This window comes from Gymnoscopelus microlampas (assembly GCF_963454915.1).
Source record: "Gymnoscopelus microlampas genome assembly, chromosome: 15".
In the NCBI taxonomy this organism is placed as follows: Eukaryota; Metazoa; Chordata; class Actinopteri; order Myctophiformes; family Myctophidae; genus Gymnoscopelus; species Gymnoscopelus microlampas.
In genome coordinates, this window is record NC_139952.1 from 25,795,581 (window position 1) to 25,822,107 (window position 26,527).

The 26,527-nt window shown below is 43.2% G+C and overlaps 1 protein-coding gene across 2 annotated transcripts; it reads right to left on the reverse strand.

Annotated features, from left to right (window-relative positions):
- Nucleotides 1–403: 403 nt before the first annotated feature.
- On the reverse strand, nt 404–26,527 carry LOC311062145 (TGF-beta receptor type-2-like). Of its 2 annotated transcripts, none has more exons than XM_084080976.1 (7): nt 26,241–26,527; nt 21,723–21,873; nt 19,233–19,423; nt 15,293–16,092; nt 13,492–13,633; nt 3,029–3,153; nt 404–1,605 (listed from the first exon to the last, which is right to left on the reverse strand). In XM_084080976.1, exons 1-7 carry the CDS (start codon nt 26,311–26,313, stop codon nt 1,411–1,413), a joined length of 1,677 nt encoding a protein of 558 aa, XP_083937102.1. In that variant the 5' UTR covers nt 26,314–26,527; the 3' UTR covers nt 404–1,410. The 2 variants fall into 2 exon arrangements, with proteins under 2 accessions (XP_083937102.1, XP_083937103.1); XM_084080977.1 differs by having other exon boundaries at nt 15,293–16,071; nt 26,241–26,526.

The window sequence follows — 26,527 nt, forward strand, 5'->3', positions numbered from 1 at the left end:
GAATGTGAATATGAATATATGAATATATATATTTTAAAGCGAACATTTTGAACTCAAATCTTTGCTTCTGGTGGTCCCTGGCACAAATCATTTTCAGATGGGCGTCCACGGCCAAATGTATATCAATTTAGGGGTCCTTGGCATGAAAAAGGTTGAAAACCACTGGTATAAATTACAAGGATTATAAAGACAACAAAAGCCTGTTTCACCCATAGGCTACAATTACAGCAAGTTCAGAACAGGCAAAACGTCAGCCACTACCATTCTGGAATGAGGTTTCTTAATGACATGTCACCTCTATGGTTTTATCTTTCTGACTCGAGGTCAGTTGAGGTTAAGATGAGCAATAAAACAAACAGTGAAGCTGATTAAAAAAAGAATCACCACAAAAGGAAAGTCTTGATAAATTGAATACTGAATCTCTTTTAATTATGGCTTTGAACATTTATACACAAAGGATTTTGATAAAAAAAATCTTTAATGAGAAAGGGAGGAAAAACTCCCTTTGCTGTCATAAAAACGTCTATGAAGACATCCAGCATTCATGGCAGACAAGCTGGACCTTGATGGACTTCCAGTTCTGAGTCGTTTAGTAATGATATTGATATCTCATTTTGTCCTCCGGCTCCGATTAAATAGACTTTTATATATTTTATAGCTCTAAGTCCTCAGAGTAATATATATACATATAGTATTCCCTTTTTCCTTTCAAGGCTGATTTCACTGTCTTTATTATGCTTCAGCGTTCCCCTCTGCTTATTGCTTCCGATTGCTTTTTCCCCTCCGCTTGCAAGCTCAGGGTCATTTTCATTTCACGCCAGCAGAAACCGTTCCTAAACCTTGATTCCTTGCATAGCGCTGTCACCTGGTTCCTTTAGTCATCCATTCAAAGACACTCCGAAGATGTCCGAGCAGCCGGTCGATTACCTGGCCAAATGGATATTAGTGTTACCACCTGACGCACCTCTCCCATTTCTCCCTTCTTTGGTAAAAACTTGGTCCCTCCATTTCCTATTTCCTGCATTACTTTGTCGCATTCAATAAACAGAAGCTGAATATACATTATTTATAATTTGGTATGTGTATATATTATATATACACCGATAAAGTGCAAAACAGTATTTAGTTACAAAGGCTTTATAGTGTAATTCTTTCTCCCACGGTCATGTATGGCTTCATCCGGTCTTTGGGGCACTTAACAGGGTAAGTCCATCCCCTGGTGATTCAGACTTGGTTTCCCTTTCTGCATCCACGACGTTCGGACTCTCTCCTCCCGTCACACATTCCTGAGCAAAGAAAACATCCCACCTTCCTCTCATCTCCTGCCACACAGACACCAGGGATGTTTGTTTTTGGCTTGCAGTTCATGAGATAGCCCAGAGGGGGGCAGCGGTTGCAGCTGTTGCACTCTTACTTCTCATCCACAGTGGAGGAGATATCTTCTTCTGGCTCTGGGATCTTCTCCTCCGAGCTGTCCGAGTGCACGGACAGCTTGTCCAGGTGTTCCATGTCGTTGAAGCGTTCGGCGACACACTGGGCCGTCAGGCGGGCCTCGGGGTCGTGATCCCAGCACTCGTCGATGGTGGCACACAAAATCTGGACGCCCTGCAGGTGGAGCAAGACAGCACACACACACGATCACTCACTAAATACTTATCCTGTATTAAGAAGAGTGATTAACTGGTTGGAACACTTTCCCTCTGTGTGTCCACATGTTCCAGGAGGGTACATTCAATTAAAAACCTTTAGACCTTCAAAAACATCAGTTAGGATGAGAAACTAAACCAATTTCAACAGTGAAATAAACAGCAGACTTGGTTATCTTGCAGGCTACGATTTCAGTGCACCATTTTTTGAAACCTCTGAGGCTCAATTTAAGACTTAAAAGGCACATATACAGTAACTGTTATTACAAAATAAATCTGTTTGACATTTTTTGTCCTCCCCGTATGATACTGTAGGAGGCAGGAAGTGCCTGGATGCACTTCTCAAGACACCTGTACAGGAAGGCTTTATGTAATTGTATATTTGTTGCTACCCTTTCATTTATTCTCTACTGGTGTTCCTTGACACAATGTCATTGGATTTGATTGTGTTTTTTCCATTTGTTTGTTTGTATTGCATCACACTTTTGCAACATTTATTTCGAAAACTGCCCAACGAATCAAAATAGTGGGTCTTGACTTCACAAGCAACGCTAACGTTAACAGTAACGCCCAATTTATGCTCCGTCGTATGACATCGTCGCACACCAAACATAGCCGATCTATAAGCTCATGTGTCGTACCAGCGACGCCTTGTGAGCTTATAGATTGTCTATTTTCAACACAGTCTTACAACAAAGTGTTAAGTCTGGCTTCAAGAGCCATTGGTGTGGAGCAGTGGCTCCCAACCTTTTCTGGATCAGGGCCCACTTGAGAATCTCAGAAGGAGTTTGTGGCCCACCCATTTGATCACTTAACAGAGTTAAGTGGTCAGATGGGTGGGCCGTGTGCATTTTCAGAGCATGTTTATTTTAATAAATCAATCAAACGACTTTGTTCCGGCTTGGATCAATCAACGTAGTACATAGTATTTGTTTTACATAATATTATTATATTAACCCATTCAATCCGGGAACTCATCTGTGTGACTTTAGATTTCTTTGGCTGTACAAAAATAGCAGATATACAAGCTCATAGCGCAACACAGAGTGCCGAGTGAGCTTGTGAATTTGCCAATTTAAAAAAAAAATAGATTATATTTTGCAAATCTTTGAATATATATTCTTTAAAGCGAACATTTGTAACTCAAATCTTTGCTTCTGGGGGTCCCTGGAACAAAATATTTTTCAAATGTGTCCTTTAAAAAATAAAGCACGTACCTCGGCGCCGTGCTATGAGCTTGTATATCTGCTACTTTTGAACAGCCAAAGAAATCTAAAATGACAAGAGATGCTTTCCCAGATTGAATGGGCACACTTGCAATACCCTCACGGCCCACCAGAGGGCCTACAGGTTGGTAATGGCTGAAGTAGAGGATGTCTTACTGGGTGGTTGATCCAGCTGTTCGGTATGTCAGGTCTGCCTCTGTCTCTGAGAACACTGTCCTTCATGCTCTCTACGCAGGGATGCTCTCTGATCCTCCCGAAGGGAGGCTCATACTCCTTTACCTCTGTAACCAAACACACAGAACAAACACATTCATAAGACTTTGTTTTAAAATGCGCCAAAGTACTATATTGTCGCTGTGTCGGGTGGAGACCTTGTAGCCTATGTATAAATTCAAAACTGTTACTTTTCAAGAAATGTAAACATGAACCTGTGTTCCAATGGATCCAATGTAGTTATTATTTAGTCACAAGCTCTTGTTAATACTTTTCATTGGTTAAATATCTATAAAACCAACAGACTTAACCATTTCCACTTTCAGTTTAAAAACATTCCAAAATAGCCGGTGTACAAGCTCATAACGCATCGCGTTGCGACGCACTGTGAGCTTGTAGATCGGCTACTGTTGCAAGTTTTCTGCCCGACAGCAACGATATATACAGTATAATATAATATTCAAATATTACCATAACTGAAAGTGATCTAAAGGGCAGCCGAGGAGAGAGAATACATTTGTGAAATCTGTCGCAGTAGGTCTGGAATATACAGTATGCAGTAGAACACACACAAAAGAGAAAAAGGTCTCTAAAGTTATTCTGATTCGTGCGAACGAGCGCTGAAACTGAAACACACACGGTACTGAAACACACACGATACTGAAACACACACGAAATGAAACAAATCAAACTTCTGCTGAATTGAAGACGTGAAAAGATGGTAGGACCGTAGCAAAGGTACCAGATTAAATGTAGTCATCACATTCTACTTCAGCAGTCAACTATGTATATTCTAATATGAGTATACATTACACACTACAGCTAACCCTAAGGCTAGACTGCAGGTGGTAACTTTAAACGGCAATAGCAGCAGAACATACAGTATGGCTGAAGAAATGATGTGTCACTGGGCCAACCAGGCCTGAGGGGAGATCTGCTATTTGATATCATCTCATTTTTGCCTTCATTGTCAGTGTGTTTAACCCTTTAAGACAGGGAACACATCTCTGTCATTGTAAGATTTCTAGATCTGCTATTTTTGAAAAATCGTGAAAATGTGTGCAAATCTTTTAATATATCTTTTTTTAAAGCGAACATTTTTGACTCTGTTACAGCTTCTGGGGGTCCCTGAAACAAAATATTTTGAGATGGGGGTCCACGCACGGTCATATCATTTTTGAGAACCACTGATAATATAGCAAATATGTTTTGTTTTTTTTTAAATTAGGATTTAGAAGACATTTGTAGAATCCCCCCAGAAGCTAAGATTTGAGTTAAAAATGTTCGCTTTAAAAACACATGCACAAAATGTTCATGTTTAAAAAAAAAAATTGGCAGATCTACAAGCTCGGTGCCGCGCTATGAGCTTGTAGATTTTCTATTTTTGAATAGCCAAAGAAATAAAAAATTACACAGATGCGTTCCCGTTCTTAAAGGGTTAAAGCATCTCACCAACAGAGCACTGGGCTGAGCGTCAACTCTCCTCCACAACCAACCAGTCTCCAAGAGTGCTCGTCAAAGACAACATACAGAACGCTGAGCAGTTTACTCAAGGCAACGTTTCAAAGCGCTGGCACGGAGTGCACGGCGTCTGGGAACCTCGGGTCAAGAGTTTCCAAAGAATATTTATCTTTACATTGATTTAATCTTTCCTCGAGGCTAAGAACAACAAATCAGACTCGTATTTCCTTTGAAGCAATAGAGCTCTTGTTTAAAAGAACAGCAGTTTCAGCAGGGATCCCGGGGCAGATAGCGGGAGAGGTCTGACTGTTGGGTTGTGAGAGTGTGAGAAGGGTTTTAAGTCGAATCTAAAAAACTTTTGTTCCCGCAGATTTACTGTGATTGAAGCCTGATAGGGGCTGTGAATTAGAAGCAGCACAACCACTCAATATCGAAACCTACTCAACAGTGAGAGGAGAACAGCCTCAGCCAGAGACAGAGTCAAGGGAAGAAGGAGGGTTGTTCGAGGGCAAGGGCACACTTGATCATTTTAGAAATAGATTCTCTGTGAATGTCAAGTATCCAGCTACCAAATACATCTGTTACAGCCATCATTAAAGAGAATGAATGCCGAAAGCTATACCGACGACCGGTATTACTGTACGTACAGATTTCAAGCGTAAACTATCGGTGATCACATGGGAGGAAGTGGGCCGAGATCAGATGCGTGCCCGTGGGAGAATGACCGTTTTTTTCTCAGCGTTGAGAAAATTGCAGAAGCCTGCACTGCTGAGAGAGGCTCACAGGAAGTCATGAAGCTCACAGACAGGAATTGTGGACACAGTGTTGTAGGACACAGACTAATGCAGCAGTACTGAAACTAAAAGGCTGAAACTTCCTGTTTTCTCTTTCGTTTTTTCTTTTACTTTTTCCATTTTGTTATGCATTTTTGTAGCAAGGAATAAAGGATCAGGTTTCAGCGTTTGAAGTTAAAATACATGGTACCCGCCCCTCAGTCAATATTTAGAACATAGAGACAGATGTTTCATTTCTGTTTGACAGTCCTGAGGGAGCGTAATGACCACATGCACGACCACCATCCCATTCTGAAAACAGTTGTGAAATCTTGTTTAGAGGCTCACTCCAAAACAATGGATCACACAGTCTGCTCACGTGGACACTTTTTTGCGGCATAAACACAAGTGGTATTTTCCAAATTGGAATTATGTCAACATTGGTCTAACAGGAAGGATAGGTTGTTGTTTTTTCATGCAGTCAAACCTGGAATTAAATTCTGAAATAGGACAGGCTATTAAAATGCAACAGAGAAACAGGAAGGATTGCAGTGGTTTGCAAAGGTTAAACACTGCAGAACAACAAGATTTTCATGAAGCAACACTGCAAGTCAAGCACAGCGAGGCTTAGCACAGCGTGAGAATAGGGAACTAGCTTCCATGTCTGTAGTAAGTGTAAGTGGAATTTACAGCGATTAAAGAGGTTTTTACTCTGCGACACCAATTCAGTACCATCAGACAAGCAGTCAACCAGAATTAAGAAACTCCTGAACTGGGGTGTTGTGGCTCAGCCAGTTCGTGCAGACCATTGTGCTCTGGGTTCGAATCTATACCCCCGTCGTGTCTCAACAAGGACCTATTCGAAATAAAGCATAAAAATGCCACAAACATATCTTAGGGGGTGGGGGGGGGGGTCCTTAATGGATTCCTGTCGGCTCAGGCTGCAGGAGCTTTGTGATGATCTAAGTATGTTTCTGGCAGAGCTGTCATGTTTCCATAGCTCCAGACTATTATGTCTTTTATAGATCTGCCAACTGCTCCACCTAACGTTATTATGAAGCATTATGCCCCTAGTTGGTTTCCTCGTTCATACGTACAGGAAGTGGTCCTGTCTGCTGTCCACCACCCTGTCTGAAGCTGGAAGCATACTTCAAACAAAGTCCAAATGTTCTTTTTGACTCGTGGATCAAATGGTTTTATACTTGATGCAGCCCTGCTCTGAGTGCTGAACGTTAGACACCGCCCACGGCTGGGACAGTGATTCTTTTCCCACCTGGATCCACTCTTTGTTTACATCAATCTCTGACGTGCTTTAACCTAATTTGTCGTGAAGATTTCGCCATGTCTGGGTGACAGACACAGTGGACAAACTGTGCGCTATCTCTCTGCATGACGTAATTGCCATCTAGTTGTGTTTATAGTCCCTCAGAGAGGGACTATAGGGGTTCGTACCGCCTAACATCCTCGGCCAGCCTTTCTTCTAAACTGTCCATACTGGCAGATTGGGGAAATAAAACAATATGAAACATGAGCGCACCTTGAGTTTATGACCAAAATCTTGGAGGTGAAAGAACTGCCAAAACAAACTTCGGCAGGGCAATGCGTTTGTTTGTTTAATCCGCAATGACGGTATTTTGTTATTACCTTGCCGCACTTTGTTTCCACAAGGAGTATGCTGTAGCCTTAAGGAACCTTGCACAGGGCATCTGTTATGTCCACCACATGATGCCATGTGACACACCTCCGACAAGCACCCATTGGGTTAGGCTAGATGGGTGCTTGTACTTTTAACACTCAAAATGAGCATCAACAATGACATGCGCTGAGCAAGTGCCGCCAGGAAAGTCTTTGGCGGACGACCATTGGGTTGGTCTCGGTTCCACACTTCTATTCTCAACCAATCAAATACTTAAGTCATAGAGCGCACCATTAAAACAGGACGTTTTCATTGCTTATTCCTTGCTTGCTGATTGTGCTGTTGTTGGTGCTTCTAGGATTGTTCCTTACCCTACACCAGTGGTCAGTTTAACCACTTTAACACTGTTTGAAAATCGCAATGCGGCACATTGTGAGCTTGTAGATCTTTTTTTTTTAAATGTTAAAAGAAATATGAACAATGTTCTTATATTTTTGAAACATTTTAAAAACACAAGTCTTGTATGGGGGTCCCTGACACAAAATATTTTCAGATGGGGGTCTGTGGCTAAATACATATTAATTTGGGGGTTGTTGACATGGAAAAGTTTGAGAACCCCTACCCTACACCACCCCAGTAAGATAGCTAAAGGTCAAGGACCACTTGTTGTTTTGGTTCTGCTCTTATGTGCTATGGGAAGTCAGCAGGCCCCTATTCGGTAGGGGAATGTAGTGTGCTCCATCGGAGTACCTAAAAGCAGAGCCATTCATCGCCAAACCAAATAAATGTATTTCTCATTTCGTCATTTTATATTAATTACAAATATTTAAATTAAATTTGAGTTGTACTGATTGAACTGTGGTTGTTACTGTGAGCCAAGCCCTCTCTTAACCACGACTGTTGAAATAAACAAAAGAAAAAGGTTATGTAAAAACGTGACTTTGAGACGTTAACCCACGTCGACATGAGTGATTATCTTTGTTCAAAGCCAAGATAATTAGAGAATTGTCTTATTACAATTATACCAAGCATTGGTGCTGCAAAACGCAAAATATCTCTGTTCCCTAAACAGTGCGAGGAGACACAACCTTGCACAGTCTTTAACAAGCACTCGCTAATTAATTATTAGTAATTAGCAATGTATGTTTTTCTGGGACTCTGAGTGTTCTCATGGTTGTAATTAGACCTGGGTAGCTCTGACACTTGTTTTGCGATGTTCACACATTGTTAAGTCATTTGTCACAGACCAGCATTCAAACACACACGCATTCTGACTCAAGCGCGCGCACACACACACGCACGCACATACACTCCACCCAGTCACAGCGGACTGGATGGCTGACATCTGGCCAGCAGCTGCCCTAACCTCGCGTCTCGCGTCTCCTATCCCTCTCCTCTGGGGACTGAAGGCATGTCTCCACCCCCCCCCCCCTCCCCCTCCCCCTCCCGTCTTAACCCCACCCGCCTGGGAAACGCCCTCCACATCGTCCCAAGTCCTAAATCTGGAGCAGCTAAATTATACAGGAGACATTTAAAGGAACATTGGCCTCTCCCCTCATCTCTCCCTCTCTCTCTCAATCACTCTCTTTCTGTTTGTCTGTTTTTACTCTCTCACTCTTTCTTTCTTCATTTTGGTGTCTCCTCTTTCCGTTTCTTTTTCTCGCAGGGATTCCTTTTTCCGTTATCTCTTCCACGTCTGTCTTTTTTTTGTCTTTCTCTCTGTGCCTGTCTGCTTCTTTTTGTTGGCGTATTTTCTCGTTCCGCATACTGCTGGAAGGTAGAGGAATGATGATACTGAAACCAGGTTGTTCTCCATGCATGGCAGGTCTGAGATCAGATCGGGGACCTTAAGCTACTGTGAGAAAAGTGGCTGTGTGGGGCTGAGTGCCACTGAGACACAGAGAACTGATCAGAGATCAGCGTACATAGCGACAGATGACAATGCAGAGAAGAGAGACAAGGAAACCAAGCACGCATCCAGTAATTCCAATGATGCACTGAGATGAGTCAGTGTGTGTGTGTGTGTGTGTGTGTGTGTGTGTGTGTGTGTGTGTGTGTGTGTGTGTGTGTAATTGTGTGTATTGTAACTGACTCAGAGGTCCAGAGTGAACCAGCATGGTGACTTCATTACAGGTGATGAAACATAAGACAGTAAATACATGCATCAGTTTCACACACACACACACACACACACACACACACACACACACACACACACACACACACACACACACACACACACACACACACACACACACACACACACACACACACACACACACACACACACACACACACACACACACACACAGTGACATGTCTCTGCATGTACCAGATCAGAGCACAGTGAAGCGTGGCTGTCATGTCAGTGGTTTATTATTCCTATAGATGAGTCACGGTAGAAGACTGGACGTGTTGGTACAAACATTTAACATCATCAACACATTGTTCATTTCCAGTGGTGGAATGTTTTACTTAAGTAAAAGTATCAATACTGCAATGTAGAAGTACTCTGTTATAAGTAAAAGTCCGGAATTCAAAATGTACTTGAGTAAAAGTACAAAAAGTATTGGTATCAATATGTACTTAAAGTACCAAAAGTAAAAGTACTAAAATGTTTGAAAATAGCAGATAGTAGATCGGCTATTTTCAAATAGCCTAGGTATAAAATCGGGCTTAAGTGGTTAATGTATGTTTTATAATGTAATAATTTATATCTGCAAAGTAACTAGTAACTAAAGTTTACTAAAACTTTTTTTTTTAAGTAACCAAAACTAAACAAATACATCAAAATTTGACTTAAGTACAGTACTTAAGTAAATGTACTTAGTTACTTTCCACCACTGTTCATTTCACTGTCATAGTCTCAGAAGAGAGAGAGACACATTCTGGAGGCTGTGAGGGAGAGGGTGTAGAAAAGAGAGGGAGAGGGTGTAGAAAAGAGGGGGAGATGGATAAAGAGATGCAAGAGAAAGAGGAGGTGGAGAGTAAAGTGGTGGAAGAAGTGATGGCACGAGACAGAGAGAGAGAACGAGAGAGAAAAAGAAGGGTGGGGAAGATAACAGTGTGCGGAATGCAAGGAAAGACGGCAGACTAAACCAAAACACATGGATTATCCCAGCTGCTTCTTTCTACCGTTCCTGTTCCTATCCAGGGGTGGGAAGACTCCTTTCCTCCCCTCCCCTCCCCTCCTCTCACCTCCTCTCCTCTCCTCTCCAGGACAGACGGCTGTCCCTCTACAGCACTGTTTCCCAAACAGTGGGTCGGGACCCTTATTTGGGTTGCAGACCAATTTTTATGGGCCACGAGTAAATTTTTTCCATTGCCTGCATTTAAAAATATGTACTTTTAATCAATTAAAAACAATTCCAAAAATGTGTCAAAAGTATTCCAGAAATAAAATGAAAGAAAATCTAATAATTTCCATAAATACATAAAAAAAATCACACCCTGTGTGAAGGAAGCGGTGCCTTTGGGGCGGGGCTTAACTCATTTCAGTTCGTCCCTATTGGTGGTCTGAGTCCACTTACCAAATGTGTACTTGGTAGCGTGCTGCAAACTGGAATGATGCCTGTTTAAAGGCCAGCCAATGGGCAGACAGAGGGGGCGGGGCTTAAGTAATTACAGTTCGTCCCTATTGGTGGTTTTAGTCCATGTACAAAATTTGTACTCCGTAGCATGCTGCGAACTTGAGTTACGGCTGTTTAAAGGCCAGCCAATGGGAAGACAGAGGGGGCGGGGCTTCAGCAATTCGTGCTCGTCCCGTATTGGTGGTCTAAGTCCACATACCAAATTTGGACTTAGTGGCATGCTGCAAACTGGAGTTATAGCTGTTTAAAATCCCGTGCTCATCCCGTGCTCATACGGGCGGACGGACATAACATACGCTGGGGGTCCCTGGACCCCTCTTTGATAACCAGTGGCACGTGTGGCCAATGAGAGGAGAGATGGCATAGGCAATCTCCAAGTCTGTGTGTGTGTGTGTGTGTGTGTGTGTGTGTGTGTGTGTGTGTGTGTGTGTGTGCGTGTGTTTGTATGTGTTGCTTCTTTGCCGTGCTCATCCCGGGCTCATACGGACACACAGACACACAGACAGACACACAGACACGGAGTCAAAGCCAAGTGTAGAGCGGTTGGCACCGCTAAAAAGTTTAAGAAGTAGTGAAAAAAGCAGATCTAGCAGAGCTTGTAGATCTGCCATTTTCACTAGTTTGGGTCCCGGGCAAACTAATTTCTCTTTTGGGTCTGGGAACCACTGCTCCACAGTGTCTCTGCAGCTCGAGAACGGAACTCATTTACTGCCGTCTCACTGGCGTCAGGCCAGGACAGAGAGAAGGAAAAAGAGAGAGAAAGAAATTAAGAAAGGATAAAATTGAAATATTCTGGAAAAGGAGATGAGAGGATAAGGAGACAAAGAGGAATATGGGGGGGGGGGGGGGGGGGGTGAAAGAGGGAAAGAGATGGAGTCCCTGTGTGCTGAAGGCCCCAAGGGCCCTGATGTTTAACGTGTCTCTATTTCACTGTGACTAATGCAGTGTCTGCCTGTCAAGACTGAACGTATGGAGAGTGAATGAATAAACGGTGTGAGTTATCATGTAATTGACTGGAAACAAACCAAAGAAAGGTGAATGGGATGTAAAGAAAAAAAGAAGCTTTGCCATCCGTGGATCGTCCTCAAAATGGCTCCCAGGTAGGAAAAAGTAACTCCTGGATCCTCCTAGTTAGATGAACCCAAACCATAAACACGTTTCCTGTCTAGTCTACAAACTCCATCCAGTCTGACTCCCACAGCGGCCTCATGTGAAGGGAGCTGAGGGGCAGTAAATTCAGCCTGCCAATAACAGGGTGTCTTGGGACAGTGGCCCCTTCGGAAAACAGGAAAGGGACTATTTTCATTTCAGCGGTGTGCCCATGGGCCATGCATGTTCTTCACCCCCTGCTGTTGGGAGAGGAAAGCGCGAGAGGACGGCAGGTCACTTTCAGCTCGTGTTTTTCTATTCGGAGGAGCCCTGGGCCACGTTAAGAGGGTGATACGGTTCAAGGTGCCACAGGGGGGGCACGGGGGAGTGGGGTGCGGGTAGGGGTGGGGGGGGGGGTGATGATGGCAAAACAGGAAACGGCCGTGGTGGAGGCGGTCAGCACTCAATCACAGCCCTGACACAATGGAGACAGGACCGGTCACAGCGACAAACTGGACCACAGAGACACTCGAGGAAGTCAAAACAAATGACTCTGTGGACGTGAAATACTGACCCCGTGCTTTACCTTCAGATAATCACCCATTTCTATTATTTGCACATATCCTGGCCTTGTTTTTGCGGACTGAATGACAAACAAGAACAACAGCACATTAGTTAAGCTTAAGGCTGATCCTGAGACCTCCACAAGATGGATGGAATGGCCTGACACATTACACGTTGGTTCCCACACTGAGTAATGAGGGCAAGTTCAGATCCCAGGGCTTCACACCGAGCTCACATGGAGGGTGAGCTTCCTAAAGGTGATAAAAAATAATCTCTTTGCTTGAGTGGTGAGAGCCATGTCACTCTGCGGCTGCACTTGGCCATGTGCATGTCACTAGTATCTCTCTCTCTCACACACACTAGTCCATTCACAAGGGTGGTATATCCTAGGAAATCCACAAACAACAAAAACAAACTACTCTACCTCTACAACTGGATCCTCCATTAGATGTCGCTCTGTTCGCAATGGTGAAAATTACTGAGTATAATATTTTTCAACATGCGCCAATCACGGCGCTACGGCTGAGGGTGGTGGTGACAAAAATGTTTATCAGCAGCACACAACTGCAGGTTTAACACAAAGAAGCCAAACCGATACAAATGGAACTAACCAACTCAAAAGGTGAGCCTAATGAAATGTGAAAATCCAACACAAGAACACTGGATTTAATTGCATATTATTTCGCCATTTTATTTTCCGTTTGTGCATCCTACAGTACCTATCCTATTAAAGTGGTTATCCAAATAAAGGGGAAGAGGGATGTGATATTTGTTTGCCGGTTAGTTTTGCCTGTCATTAATCCAGCTTGTACATGGTCAGTGGAATATTGCTGACACTTACAAATCAGGAACACCACATCCACTGTGATGGTTTAGACTCTCAATACTTAGCGCTGACAGGAGTTAGTGCCGACATTAGTGCCTGCATCAAACCCAGAGATGTAATTAAAAGTTTAAATAAAAGTTTGACCGAGTGAGAGGAGACCTGAATACATAAAGAAAAATGTGGCTCCTCGAGTCCTCATAGAATTATTTAACTCACATTTGCTACCAATATCTTTTGAAGTAAACATCCCTGGTTCCATTTCTACCTTTCTAATAATCCAATCATGTACCCTTACAAGGTAGGGCCCAGTGTAAAAAATAAAAACACTGCAGAAGGTTGCAGCAGGCCTGGAGTCCTTAACACTGATGTGACTCAACATGTAGTCATGACTAAAAAAGGAATTAGGGCAGCAATTCAGCTGCCCTCAGTTCTGTGGTGTGCAGTGTGTGTGTGTGAACACGCCTTACCTCCGATAGCACTGCACCTGGACGTGATCTCCCACAGCACCAGCGCCATGGAGTACACGTCGGTCTGTTTGAAGGACTCTATGTTCTCCAGGTTGATTCTCGACTCCAGCACCTCCGGGGCCATGTATCTGGCAGTACCCACCTGAAACCACACAACAATGAGTTACTGCGGTTAACTTCACCAACGGACTACTTCCGCTTTCGCTAACATCCAGCTTTATAGCATGAGTGGTGAAATCGGTTGACAAGAGGTATTGCATGAAACTCAAAAGGCGTTCTGCATTATTCCTCAACAATAAAACGTTTGGCACATACAGCAGGAGACCTGGGTTTGAATCCAGGGTAGCACATTAAAGTTATGGATTTCAAATACCTTTGGCTACGGTTAATTTAGGCTGTTTTACTGTGTGTACAAACAGCAACCAGATCTCCAAAACAAAACGTGACTTTTAAACGATGCTTGGCCGCCTGCCAGAGGGGCAGACAAAGTAGACAAACTTAACAGCTACAGAAGATATTCACCAGCAGCATTTACTTTGCCTTAATCTCACTGTGCACGTATGCATTATATCACAGTATGCTGAATCAACACGCGCACATTACAGTATGTACATGATGTACGTTATGACTGCATAAAGAAAGGCAGCTGAAAGGCAAGCAGAACATTAGGACTCTTTATCATTAGCACCTCGGGAAATGTTTTCACTGGCACGCTTAATGCATTAGAGGCATTCCGATGCAGTCGATGTGCTGTGCAGCAAAGAGTGAAGCTTTTTTCATAATGACTCATATTCATAACAGAGTCTGAACGACTCCCCTGTAATAGCTCCATTAAGAATCAATCAAGCCTGTTTGTCTGACGACTACAGTAAAACAAGAAGCTAACACCGCTTACAACTATTTTATCAGCATAATCCCTCGGAGGCCAACAGCTAATTAGAGTCAAACACACCAAGGGCCATTTACTGTCCCCGAGTGACGCCAAATGACAATGAACGTAAGGTTCGAACCATTAACAATCCTCTCTCCTCTCCTTTCCAGAGATTGAAACATCAGATGCTTCTGCAGGAGGACGGACAGTCTTTTAAAATGTCCTTAATGACCTGCGTTGATCCATGTTTGAAGCACCGGGATTTAACAGAACGACGATGAAAGAATGATGATCTCTGAGAACAGATGTTCACATCTTCAAAGCGATAGCAGGATGGACAATTGGTTAGAGACCAATTTCTAACCGGAAACACCCCGATATCTAAAATAAACACATGTGTGGGGACGCACACACACATGTGCGCGCAAACACACAGTTTATTTACGGCATGTATATACTGTACTGTTTCAAAATATACATTAATTTGGACCCTGGACATATAGTTTCATAATGTATTGTTGATGTAATTTGACTACTCAAAATACTCTCCTGCATAATTGCTGAAATATATAATTTGTGGCCATTTTTGTGGATTTTGAAACATAATTGACATAATTACTTTGTCTACAGTTCAATTCAACATAGCTTACCTTGTGTTTGGGCTACACTTTGGAGGACAGATGTTTCCCTTGTGGATAAAAAGTGCATCAAAAGGTGAAACTAAAAAGGTGAAAGCTACTCTGAGTAATTCTTACTTGCTTATCTTAGTTCATTTTGTACTAATAAAGTTGTTGTTGTTTCACCCTCTCCCCCTGGCCCCCCCCCCGCCCCCCCCCCACACACATATATGTAAAGCGACTTTGAGTACTTAGGAAAGCGTTATATAAATTCCAGGTATTATAATTATTATTATTTAAAGCAAAGGCATACCTGTCCACTGTTGGCCAGTTCATCTACAGACAGAGAGTTATCCAGGCGGAGACCCAGGCCAAAGTCACACAGGCAGCAGGTCAGGTCATTCTTCACCAAGATGTTGGAGCTCTTGATGTCTCGGTGGACGATGGGCACCTTGTAGCGCCCGCAAGGCGTGTGGTCGCTGTGGAGATGGGCCACGCCGCGTGCCAGCGAGCCCCCCAGGATCCACAGGTCGTGCCAGCTGATGACGTGTCGTGTCAGGTACTCCTGGAGGTTCCCGCGGGGCTGGTACGCCGTGATGAGCCAGTACTGCTTCTGCGCCTTCCTCTCCTCGGCCGTCAGGAAGTGGAGCACGTTCTCGTGCCGCAGGTCCGCGTCTGAATAGATGTCCTTCTCGTTCTTCCAGGAGGCGTACTCTTCGTCGAGGAAGATCTTGACGGCCACCGTCTCGAAGCCCTGCTCCCCGCTCGCTGAGCTCTGCTTCAGCTTGGCCCTGTACACCTCGGCGAACCGCCCCTTCCCCACCTGCGAGTCCAGCTCGATGGGCAGCAGCTCCGTGTTGTGGTTGAGGTTGTTGGCGTGCGTTGAGCTGCTGTCCGAGCCCTCATCCTCCATCATGATGGCGTGGGCGTCGCTGAAGTCGAGCGGGCCCTTCTTGCGTTTGGTGCCCGTGTAGCGCTGCCGGTAGACCCGGTAGAAATAGAAGGACGTGACCACCAGGACCGCCAGCACCAGCAGGGGGACCAGGCTCACCAGGATCACGTAGACCACCTGGACATCCAGCGAGTCTGAGTCTGAGGAACCAAGAGGAAAGGCTTATGATGAGGGTGATGATGATGATGAGAAAGAAAGAGGAGGAAGAATGGGATGAAGGAGGCATGTGAAAGAGGAAAGAAGAGGTATCCGTGTTACAGATTAGAAATGTTTTGTTTGATTTGAATCTTTTTAAATGATTGAGTTTTAAACATTCTCTGTTCTTTGGCAATAGGGTTGAGTTCTATTTCAGACAAGTTTATAGTATTCTTCTTTTTTCCAGTTGCACTTGTCTGGATCCGTGCATGTGATAATTCATTGTCCCTTGTGAAAGGAAATAAAACTCCTATTCTATCTTTGCAGACCATATCTGCATCTGGGTGAGTGTAAAGTAATATTCTCAGCACTGCAGAGGAACCTGACACTTCCCTGAGGAATGTCTATAAGCATCGGAAAGCTAAAGTTAGCGTCTGGTCTGCGAACACAGACTGCTCGCAAAACCATGACCCAGTCAACCACATATTGTGTCTCTTTATAGCTCATGTCTGATTCTGATATTTTGAAGGAGGGTTGGCGTGTCTGCAAGTGAAAGTTTATGCTCATGTTTATGGTCCTGTTTCTTTGAGGCTGGTTTAGTAAAGAAAAGAAAAACGCAATAAAAAACTATATCCAGACATAGACAACACGTGTCACAACAGAACTCCCAGAATGCTGCTCAGTTTGATGAGTTGTGAGTGAGTCATTATCACGTTCTCTCTGCTGGCTACTGTGTGTGCCAAATAATGACAATGCATCAAGGTTTGCTGGGCCCATTTTGAAATATACAGAAATAAAATATATGGGGGAAAATAATACTTTCAGTGGCCAAAATACTGTAGATCTAAAATATTATTATATACAGTATATGACACATATTTTGCAAACCCAGCCCATGTTTTAAATATCTTTTGTCCAATTTCTACATATTTTCAGACAATATAAACATTTTTGACATATATTTGTACAGTAGTATAAATGTTTTTGTGCTTGGGAGCCATACAGTATACTGGAGGAGGAGGTGGAGGAGGAGGGAGGAGGACATCTCGCTAGTGCTCTGCTTGGAGCTATTTTTTTTTCTAGACAGGAAACCACATGTCTGAAATCCTCAGCGTGGCCCCAGACAGTTTGTTTTGGTTTTTTCGCAGAGTGAGAGGCGGCGATGTCTCACACAACAAACCTGTCACTGTGCGCGTCCTCGTCTCCCACTCGCACCTCTGGACGGACGGATGGACGGAGCCTCACATCATGAGAGGTTTACAGCTCTGAACAGTCTGGCCACGGTGAAAAAGGGGGGGCTGGGGGACTGGGCAAAAAATACAAGGGGGCTTAACCGCTTTCAACCTGCCATCACTATTTTTGGGCATGTCATTAGGTAGGTGGGAGAAGGGAATGGGTTGGATGGTGGGGATTTGGGATGCTGCTTTAGGCAGGTTTGTATATAACCTTGCTAAATTACTTCACTTACTATTTAAAAATGGATGTTTAAATATTTTGCTTTTTTATGTTTTGGATCCACAGGAAGAGTAGAGTGGCAGTTAATGGGGATCTAAATAAACAATGAAAAAAAACGAAAAACTATTATAGGAGAAAATGTTTTCCAAAAATAAAATAAAAAGCAACAAATACAAAGAATAATGTAGGGCCTAAGTGGTCAATTTCAACGAAGTAACACATCTGAGGTCAGTTCAGAGATGAGGTGTCGGGGGGTGTGGGGGGGGGGGGGGGGGGACTGGTGTCTTTTCCAGCAGTCAGAGCTTGAGGTTTGATTGGCACATCAGCGCAGAGGCTCAGGGGTGGTTTAGGTAGTTATTTAAGAGCATTTGCTGATATTAATGTCTTCTGGTTTTCTCCATTAATTTCTACAACAGCTCCTTTATTATGAACGCTGTCATGTACCAGTCAACCCGGGGAAGCAGAGCGGTTCTCAAACAGCCAAGGGAATGTGTTTCCATGACGTCGTCTGCGACGCACAGATGCTTTCAATTAAGACTCTACGCAAAGAGCCAGGTCTCCAGAAATGTTACCTCCGTGTTATTATTGCCTGGATGCCGTAGTCAAAATACATCTGATTCCAGGGCCCGGGATTACAAGCCAAGATGCTTCTAAAAAAGTGCAGAGAGCCTGTTTGTAATCATGTATCTGGAAGAGCGTGTTACACTGCACACGTGTTAGTGTTCATGCGTGACACTTTACATGACAAGCTTGATGGGGGATTGCATAACAGCGTGATGCTGACGTGACTGTGTTATGTTCTACAGATGGAGAAACATGCTACATGCCCCGCTGCGCTGTTCCTGCATGCCGTACTGTTGTTCCACATCAAGAAGAATTGTTTGGAAGACCTGGGTTCTGGGTTCTGCAACTTCCATCCATCACCAGTTGATTTCTGGTGTGGCAAAAGCTTATGTCTGTGTGTTTGTGTGTAAATTATAGCTCGACCAGGAGAGATCATCAAATCACGGGAACCTATTGCAAACAGCTGCTCGCTAGGCTGTATCCACTGACACACAGCATTTTTATCACAGCATGTATAGCTAATTATATCTAGTTTAATTAAAATGCCAGTTCTGAACAAACACATTTCTGGTTACTGCCGTTAATGAGAGGTCTTAGTAACCTAACATAACAAATTATCATTATGCAAGCATAGACCAGTGTTACATGGAACTATCCAACAAGGCATTATTTACAAAAATCCACCAATGTGATATTAAAGTACCGTACTGCCATCAATAAAAGTCATTGTCTATTCACAGCTTCGAGTAGAAGAAGAATCATGAGCACTCACAGAGATGTCCTTTGGGTGTATTTTTTTTATTTTATTTAGTTAGGCATGGGCAGCATACCAGCGTGTTTTTGTGTTTGGGCCTTCCTTGACTACACTGAGGGAAGGCTGAACCACCGAAATGTGTTTGTCAAATGTGATATTATTCACACTTGTTTTTACATTTTATAAATAAAACCTATATGTGAGTTACCAGACTGAACTTTGACAAAAAAGAGGGTGCAATAATAGCCAATAGACATGTCTCTGTAAGCTGATTTTCAGACCATAAAAGATCAAATGGCATAAATATAAAGTGAGTCAAAGTTAATGGGCTCAACATGCCAGACCACCGGTATGGTCCGTTAAATCGCTTGGTACATAAAAGGTTTAACTCACAGGGGGTGAAGAAGAGATGCTCATTGCATTCTTCCTCAGAGCAGGAGCAGATGAAGAACTGTAGGCCCATTCCCTTCCTCTCCTTCATCTCACACTTGCTGTTGTTGTAGTCGTCCAGCACCAGGCCACGCAGCTTGTGAGCAGGGTTGTGGCAAATGGTTTCTACTGTGACGTTGTCATCTTGCTTCCTCCTGGACAACAAAAAGTATTAGTTCCACCTCAGCTGGCTTTCATTTGAAACCGATTTGAGATTATTTAGATGAAATCTTAGTACTGTTGTGCAAATATGCTATAATATTTCAGCCACACATGGACAAAGAGTATGTAGAATAGGGACGCTAGGGTTCATGTCATTGTGATTTGTGATTAAGCAGCCTACAGTCGCTGCAATAAGACATTTATTGCAATTCAGAGGTTATTCAGACTCAGAGGAAACGTATATACTGCCATATGGTATACAGAATATGCAGCGAGGCAAACCCTGGAGGTGCAGAAATATACATATTCAATTAGAGGTCACAATGGCTCCCTGCTGAGCAGCACTGGCCATGCTGTTGTGAAATGTATCTGAACGGGTGTATACGTGCTCGCACATGGCATTAGCTTTCTGCTGACATCAGCTCATACTACAGTACGCTGTCATCACATAGCATAATAAGAAACAGTAGCACTGCCGCACGCTTTTAAGACCTACAGTATACAAATCTGTCATTCTCTACCTCTCACATTTACAGTTACTGTAGATTTGATAGCACCTGCTTGTTAGGTGCTCATGCCTTGTCAACACTTTTACAATGATTTCTTATTCAGACAGGAAACCAGGAGCAGAGATGGGGATGAGGAAAGACAGGTAACATGTGTCCACTCAAACCAAGATGCTGTGATTATGTGGTTGACACGCCAACTAGAGCCCGACAGGTTTGGCCGATATCCGAGTCCCTATTTGTCATTGTAAGCACATTTTTGAAAGGTTTCACAGATAGCAGATTTAAAAGCTCACATTGCATGCTAACGCAACGTGCTGTGAGCATGTAGATCAACCATTTTAGATTATTATTTTTTTTTACTTGGGCTAAAATGGTTAAATAAAAGTTTTTCAAATCGATTAGAGGAACATTTTGCTCGGGCTCTAGCATTATAACCAATCAGCAAACCATGCTCCACGTTGCCATTATTTACCCACAAAAATTGTTTACATATGGTTTTGAAATGAATGAAAACATATTATTTGTTTATTTACAGTACAGGTCATTTCAAAGACAAAATGTTAGGCTCTCAGAGGACCTTTCATGAGAGCAGGTCCCTCTGGGTACTATGATACTATTAAAAGGATCGGTCTATTCACAGCTTCTGCCATTTATTGTACATAAACATTACCTTTTTTCTGTTAATGGCTGTATCTTTAGATTTAGCGTTTATTCACATTTTCTACATGGCCATTAAAACGTTTCTAACCCTACCCAAATAACTGAGTCAATGTTGGCTAAACGGTATCAGTATCTCAAGTTCACATACGGAAATTAATGGAAACCAATGGCTTCCTCAAAAATCTAACAAACTACTGCCTACTGCCTAGTACTTTGGGAAATGGTTGGCAGTAATGTCATTAAGTATACAGTGAGTTATTGACTCTGGTGCCTGTCATTTACCAATAATTTATCTATAGAAGTGTACTTCTATAAAGAGTATAAAAACATACTGGTGGTGGGACTACCCTTTTGTTTACAATTCCATCACTGAATGGGCCTTTAAGGTGTTGCATTATATTGACATGTACTTTACAGTGGCTGTTTTACATCTGTTCTTGTAAGTATTCTTTTCATTTTAACTAATGCAAAACAAGTACTTAATTTGATAAGCTGCCAACGGGTTTGCGCTTGAAAAGTTTGAAGACCGGCTTAAACTAGCTGTGTGGTTGCAGCTAATAACACCATCCCTCTAGTGTGCTATTGCTTAAATCACAGCCATTCTAAAAACATTCCTCATCTGATATCATTTTCACAAGAGTATTAACGTTTTCCCTTTAATGCATTGAACCTCGTTAACTCCCAGCCCAGCTTTATACCCCATGGTTGGTTCTAAAATGCACATAATACAACAAGCACGTAAACTGTGATAATCTGCAACCAGCTTCAATGACATGTCCAAAATAGGGACGCCACGTTGAAAGTGGTTAAAGTCAAACATTGACCATGTTAGCATGCAGGTGGGTGAATATAGATATAGCAGCAGTTATACGCAGCTGTGGCTTAGGAGGTAGCGTGGGGGTTTTGAAACCGGAAGGCGGTTGGTTTGATCCCTGACTCATGCTGGCTTCGTGTCAAAATGTCCTTGACACTGAACCCCTAACTTGCTCCCGATGAGGGTGGTACCGGCTTGCATGTCCACCGTCGGTGTGTGATTTTGTGTCAATGGGTGAATTTAACGCACATTGTAAATCGGTTAGGAAAAAGGCACAATAGAAATGCACACCTGTTATCATTTACTCACCAAATACTGACGCAGACGTCATCCACATGGGGGCAGATGGATGTGATCTTACAGCCCACCACACAGCTACCTGTAGGAGTACAGCTGGAGGCTTCAACATCGCAGAATTTGCACAGCTGCCTTAACTTGATAATGCCTCTGAGGTTGGCCTCTATGATGGAGAAGGGAAGAGAGGATACAAGTTAGCGGTTTGAATTTATAGAACAGCTTCAGTTGAGCTCAGCTGAGCAATTTCATTTCATTCATTCTTTTTGGGGCAGTCTAATGATTATTCCCATCAGGTTTCAAGAAAATCTGCCCATCTGTTCTCAAAGTTGACCTTGACATTTAGTGTCACCTTGACCTTTTCAACCTAAAGACCCTAAAGTTCCCATCAAGTTTCACAAAAATCCACCCATCTGTTCCCGAGTTTTTTTGTTCACCGATTGCTGTAGGCAGGGTATTAAGAAACCGACAAGAGTTGCTGACCTGCATGAATGTGTTCCTCTTAAGTAGCCTAACGAACAGAACAGACTGTCCCTGCCTCACTTGTTTAAAGTAAGAAGATAAAATTGTCCATAGACCATTAAAGTAGTCAATAATCAGCTTCTCAGCATTACGAATTATGACTAATGCAGCTGATGCAGGCAACCCAGACAAAGGTTTACCTGACCATCTCTGACAGAAAATACAAGATGGAGACAAGACACAAACACAAAACTGTGTGATGAGTAGCAGAATAGTAAATTAACACTCAGGATTCACTGATGGCAGTAAAGTGGGAACAGAAACGCACAGAAACCGCAATAATAATAATAAAACATCCAAACTATTTCTTCCTAGAAGATGGAAGTGGGAGGGAGGAGCAGGCTTTCATGTGTAGTCTTAACAATAAGAGCAGTGTGCTGTGCCAGCGGGCTGAGAGGGTCTTGTTCAGACTTGACTATGCTGGCAGACAGACCCGTATATGAGAGAGAGAGAGAGCCAGACAGGCTTGTGTGATGATGAGTGCCTGTGGGCTAGGATAATCATCTGCGGAGACAACCGGCAGACAGGCAACGACAACAAACAAAGAGTACAGCGACACATCTCCCCTCCTCGGCACACAACTCTCTAATTTGTCGAGCCGGTGAGTCGCTCTTCATCAGAGGAGGCAGGCAGTGGCGGCACCAATTGAGTTTGTGAATATCAAAAAGGAACTGGATGGGTTTTTGTTTGTTTGAGGTGTGTGATGTTATGCACTACACGTGCATGTGTGTCTGTGAGCTTTGTGCTCCTACAACAAACTCTGCAATTGTAGCTATCGGGTTTTCCTTGCACTGTGGTGGGCAGCACTGCTCTCAGACAGACTGACTGCTGATGGAGACATCGCTGATAACAGAAGATCCCTTCACGCCCGACCTCACTACTCTCTCCTTTCACAGCTCCAACAACAGGGAACGCTGCTCTCTCCAACAGCAACACATTAAAGCATGTGGACAAAGTGGATCTTCCAAGGGTTGAAAGCTGCACAGGGGAGAATATGTCAATTATCTTGAACTCCCTCCGTATTGTACCAGTGTTGGAATCACTAAGAAAATCTGTCCAGTGAATGTGAGGGACAGTCCACTCCCATCTAGGGCAATATGTTTATATATCGATATTGTGATACAAGTGTAGATATCATCTGGGATTTCTGTTATTGCACTGTGGCATAATTGTTGTCTTTTCCAGATTTTAAAGGCTGCTTTACTTTATTTTATAGGCATTAGTGATGAATATTCATCAAGCATCTAGTTGTGTAAATTGTTTTGTGAATGCAAATAGTCATGCCCACAACCCTGTCACAATATTGAGGCATTTGGTCAAAGATATTGTCATAATATTACATTTTGTCCATAGGGCCTAGCCCTACTCCCATCCTGGGACAAAGTCAAGGGCTGTCCAGTCTGTCCACACACCAAGAACTGCAGAGGCCCCACCACAACTACTGTATAAGTATAAGAATGTCAGTGGTGAACGATATTGCTGGGTTCACTTTCTGAGCAATTTGATGAATGATAAACACTAACGGCTAATCAAGATCCATCCAATTTTCAGGTGTCTTGCTCAACATGCCACATTCAACACATCGCTCACCATCGTTCATCAGTGTGGATGCTCACATCATTATCATTAGAGTTACAGTTCATCTTTATGGTTATAATTCTTGGTAAGGCCATATCATGGTGAGTTGGTAGCACTGAGGTATAGCAGTACAGACTGCAGACCACAATAGTGAAAACAGAGCACATGCTGTAGGCCACCTGCTGTAAGTATGTTGGTCTGGCCTGGTAGAGAGTGCGTAGGGAGATGTAGAGAGAGAGAGAGAGAGAGAGAGAGAGAGAAGAGGAGAGACAGACAGACCGAACAAGAGAGTAAAAACTGAGATCTCCATGTGGTACACATTGCACTTATTCCAGATCTTTTCATTTAATCTTCAACGAAAAACTAAGGCATGTAGAAATCAGAAACTCTTAATTACTAAAACAGAGAGGGGCAGACAGGAGGTGGGGTGGGTGAGAGAGAAATACAGATACAGGCCAGGCCACGTGATCGCTATATCCCTGCCATATACTGCAACCGCACATTTGAGGCATGTCTGATTCCCCACGTGCACAGGAAGCTGAACCTGTTAGTTACATCAACATATAGGCCTGCTTTAACCAAACCAATACTTGAAAGTAGGTTACCATCTTCCCCAAACAGCTCCAAGGTTTCCTCCTCAAGATGTTCTGTCACACAGAGAATTAAATTATCTCCGCAAAATGGAATAACATTTGCGGGACAGTTTTGACCTGAGTGTGTAATTATGAGGCGGGGGGAGGAAAATGCCTTCTTGGTGGTCGTATAGATAGACCATTATTTCAAGGCACTTGCATGCAGTCTGTCTCTGCACTGGCCATGCTCTAAGCCTCTGCAGTGCCTTCAGGTTGCACACACACTGTGGGGGTCATGCTTCTTCACAGCGCCAATATACAACCTCTCTTCACCCTTGGAAATGTTGAGTCTTCTCACTGACTCGAGGAAAAGGTGCGGCGCGCACTCACTGTGACCCAGGAGGACAAAAGGCCCACTGTAACTCCTTCTGCCCTTTCTGCAGGGTGGAGTTAGAAGTGCGGCTTGAGGCTTGAAGATAAATACAACCTGCGGTGCGAAGACAGAGAGCAGCAGCAGCAGAAACCATCCTGGTGCAACTGGCACTCTCTAAACCAAGCTAGAGATTTCCTCTCAATGGTAGCAGGATATTGCAGACGGATATTGCTTTAGTTCTTTGCCTAGCTGGAGAATGCCAAATCTCACACATAATGTATATATATATAGTTTTTTATATATAGCATATATATAGTAAATAATTAACAATTTAAGTATGTGTGTGTGTGTGTGTGTGTGTGTGTGTGTGTGTGTATATATATAGGCACATATATATATATATACACACACACACACACACACACACACACACACACACATATTATAGTAAAGAATTTACTATTTAAGTGTGTGTGTGTGTGTGTGTGTGTGTGTGTGTGTGTGTGTGTGTGTGTGTGTGTGTGTGTGTGTGTGTGTGTGTATATACAGTATATGACATGACATGACGTGAGAACTCCAGACAAAACGGGTTCTAAAGTGCAATATAAAAATCTGGGACCCCGAAGGTGAATTATTTTGGAGTAGTAATTCAGCATTGAGGGTTAGTGTATAGCTTGAGCCAGAGTAATTATATCATTAGAGCAAGAGTCGTCTCACAGAGCCATGTTATTTAAACCCATGGAGGCGGGGACATGCAAGGGGTGAATGGTAGTAATTGTCACCCAGGGCTACACATAATTGCAGAGAGAAGGAGAGAGGATTAGCTGCAGTCAAAGCCACTTGGTGCCGTTGCGACTGAGTCTGAGGCAGATGGAGGAATGACAGACCAGTGTGTGGTGGCTGCACATCAAACGTGCTGAATTCCTCTCAGATAGGAGCTATGCAGGTTGTGAATGCCAACAGGTGGTGCTTTTCAGCTTTGGAAAGGCACCAAAGCGGGGAAACTTTTGTATATATACACAACATGCAAGATTCTTAAATGATTTTTTTTTATTATGTTGAAATATGAGCGCAATTTCCATTTCATTTAACCCACTTGCCGTGTGATGCATAACGTTGAATGAGCCTGTCGCAATATGAGCAATTACACAACTTCTTTTGGCTCCTGACTTGAGTCGCAAGTCGAAGTTGTTAATTTGCATAACAAGGTGCTTATTCATATTTAAATAACCGCGTCTGTTTTGTAGACTCGTGTAGTCGTGCGTGTATGCATCTCCCCACCTGCTTTACATTCAGACAATTAAGTCTTTACTTTAAGGAAGCGAAAAGACACCGCCAAACGAAACCTTCGGCAATTCACGCCGTTTAATTCTAAAAATAGGCTACTTTCTATGCAATATTTGGAAATATTTAGAATTCTGACAAGCTGGCAGAATAACAGCAACCATCAACTTTAAGACGTTCAGCGAATAAAAGTTCGACACTCACCCGTTGGCTCTAACACGACACTACCCAAGAGGATCGTTCCACACCAAAAAGCGGAAAACCGAAGTAGCTCCATTTAGAAACGGACTGAGAGAGCACTCACGGCTCTCCTTCTCATTAATTTGACAACCTCTGACTATACGGGGAAATATCAAAACTTTTTAATATACGCGACGTTCTTGAGAGTTGTCTGTGGTGCGCCTGTTGCGCCTTCCCACCACAGCCCAGGGTACATGTATAATCCTTCTATAGCAGCACCACGCACAGCTTGAACTATATGACTCACACAC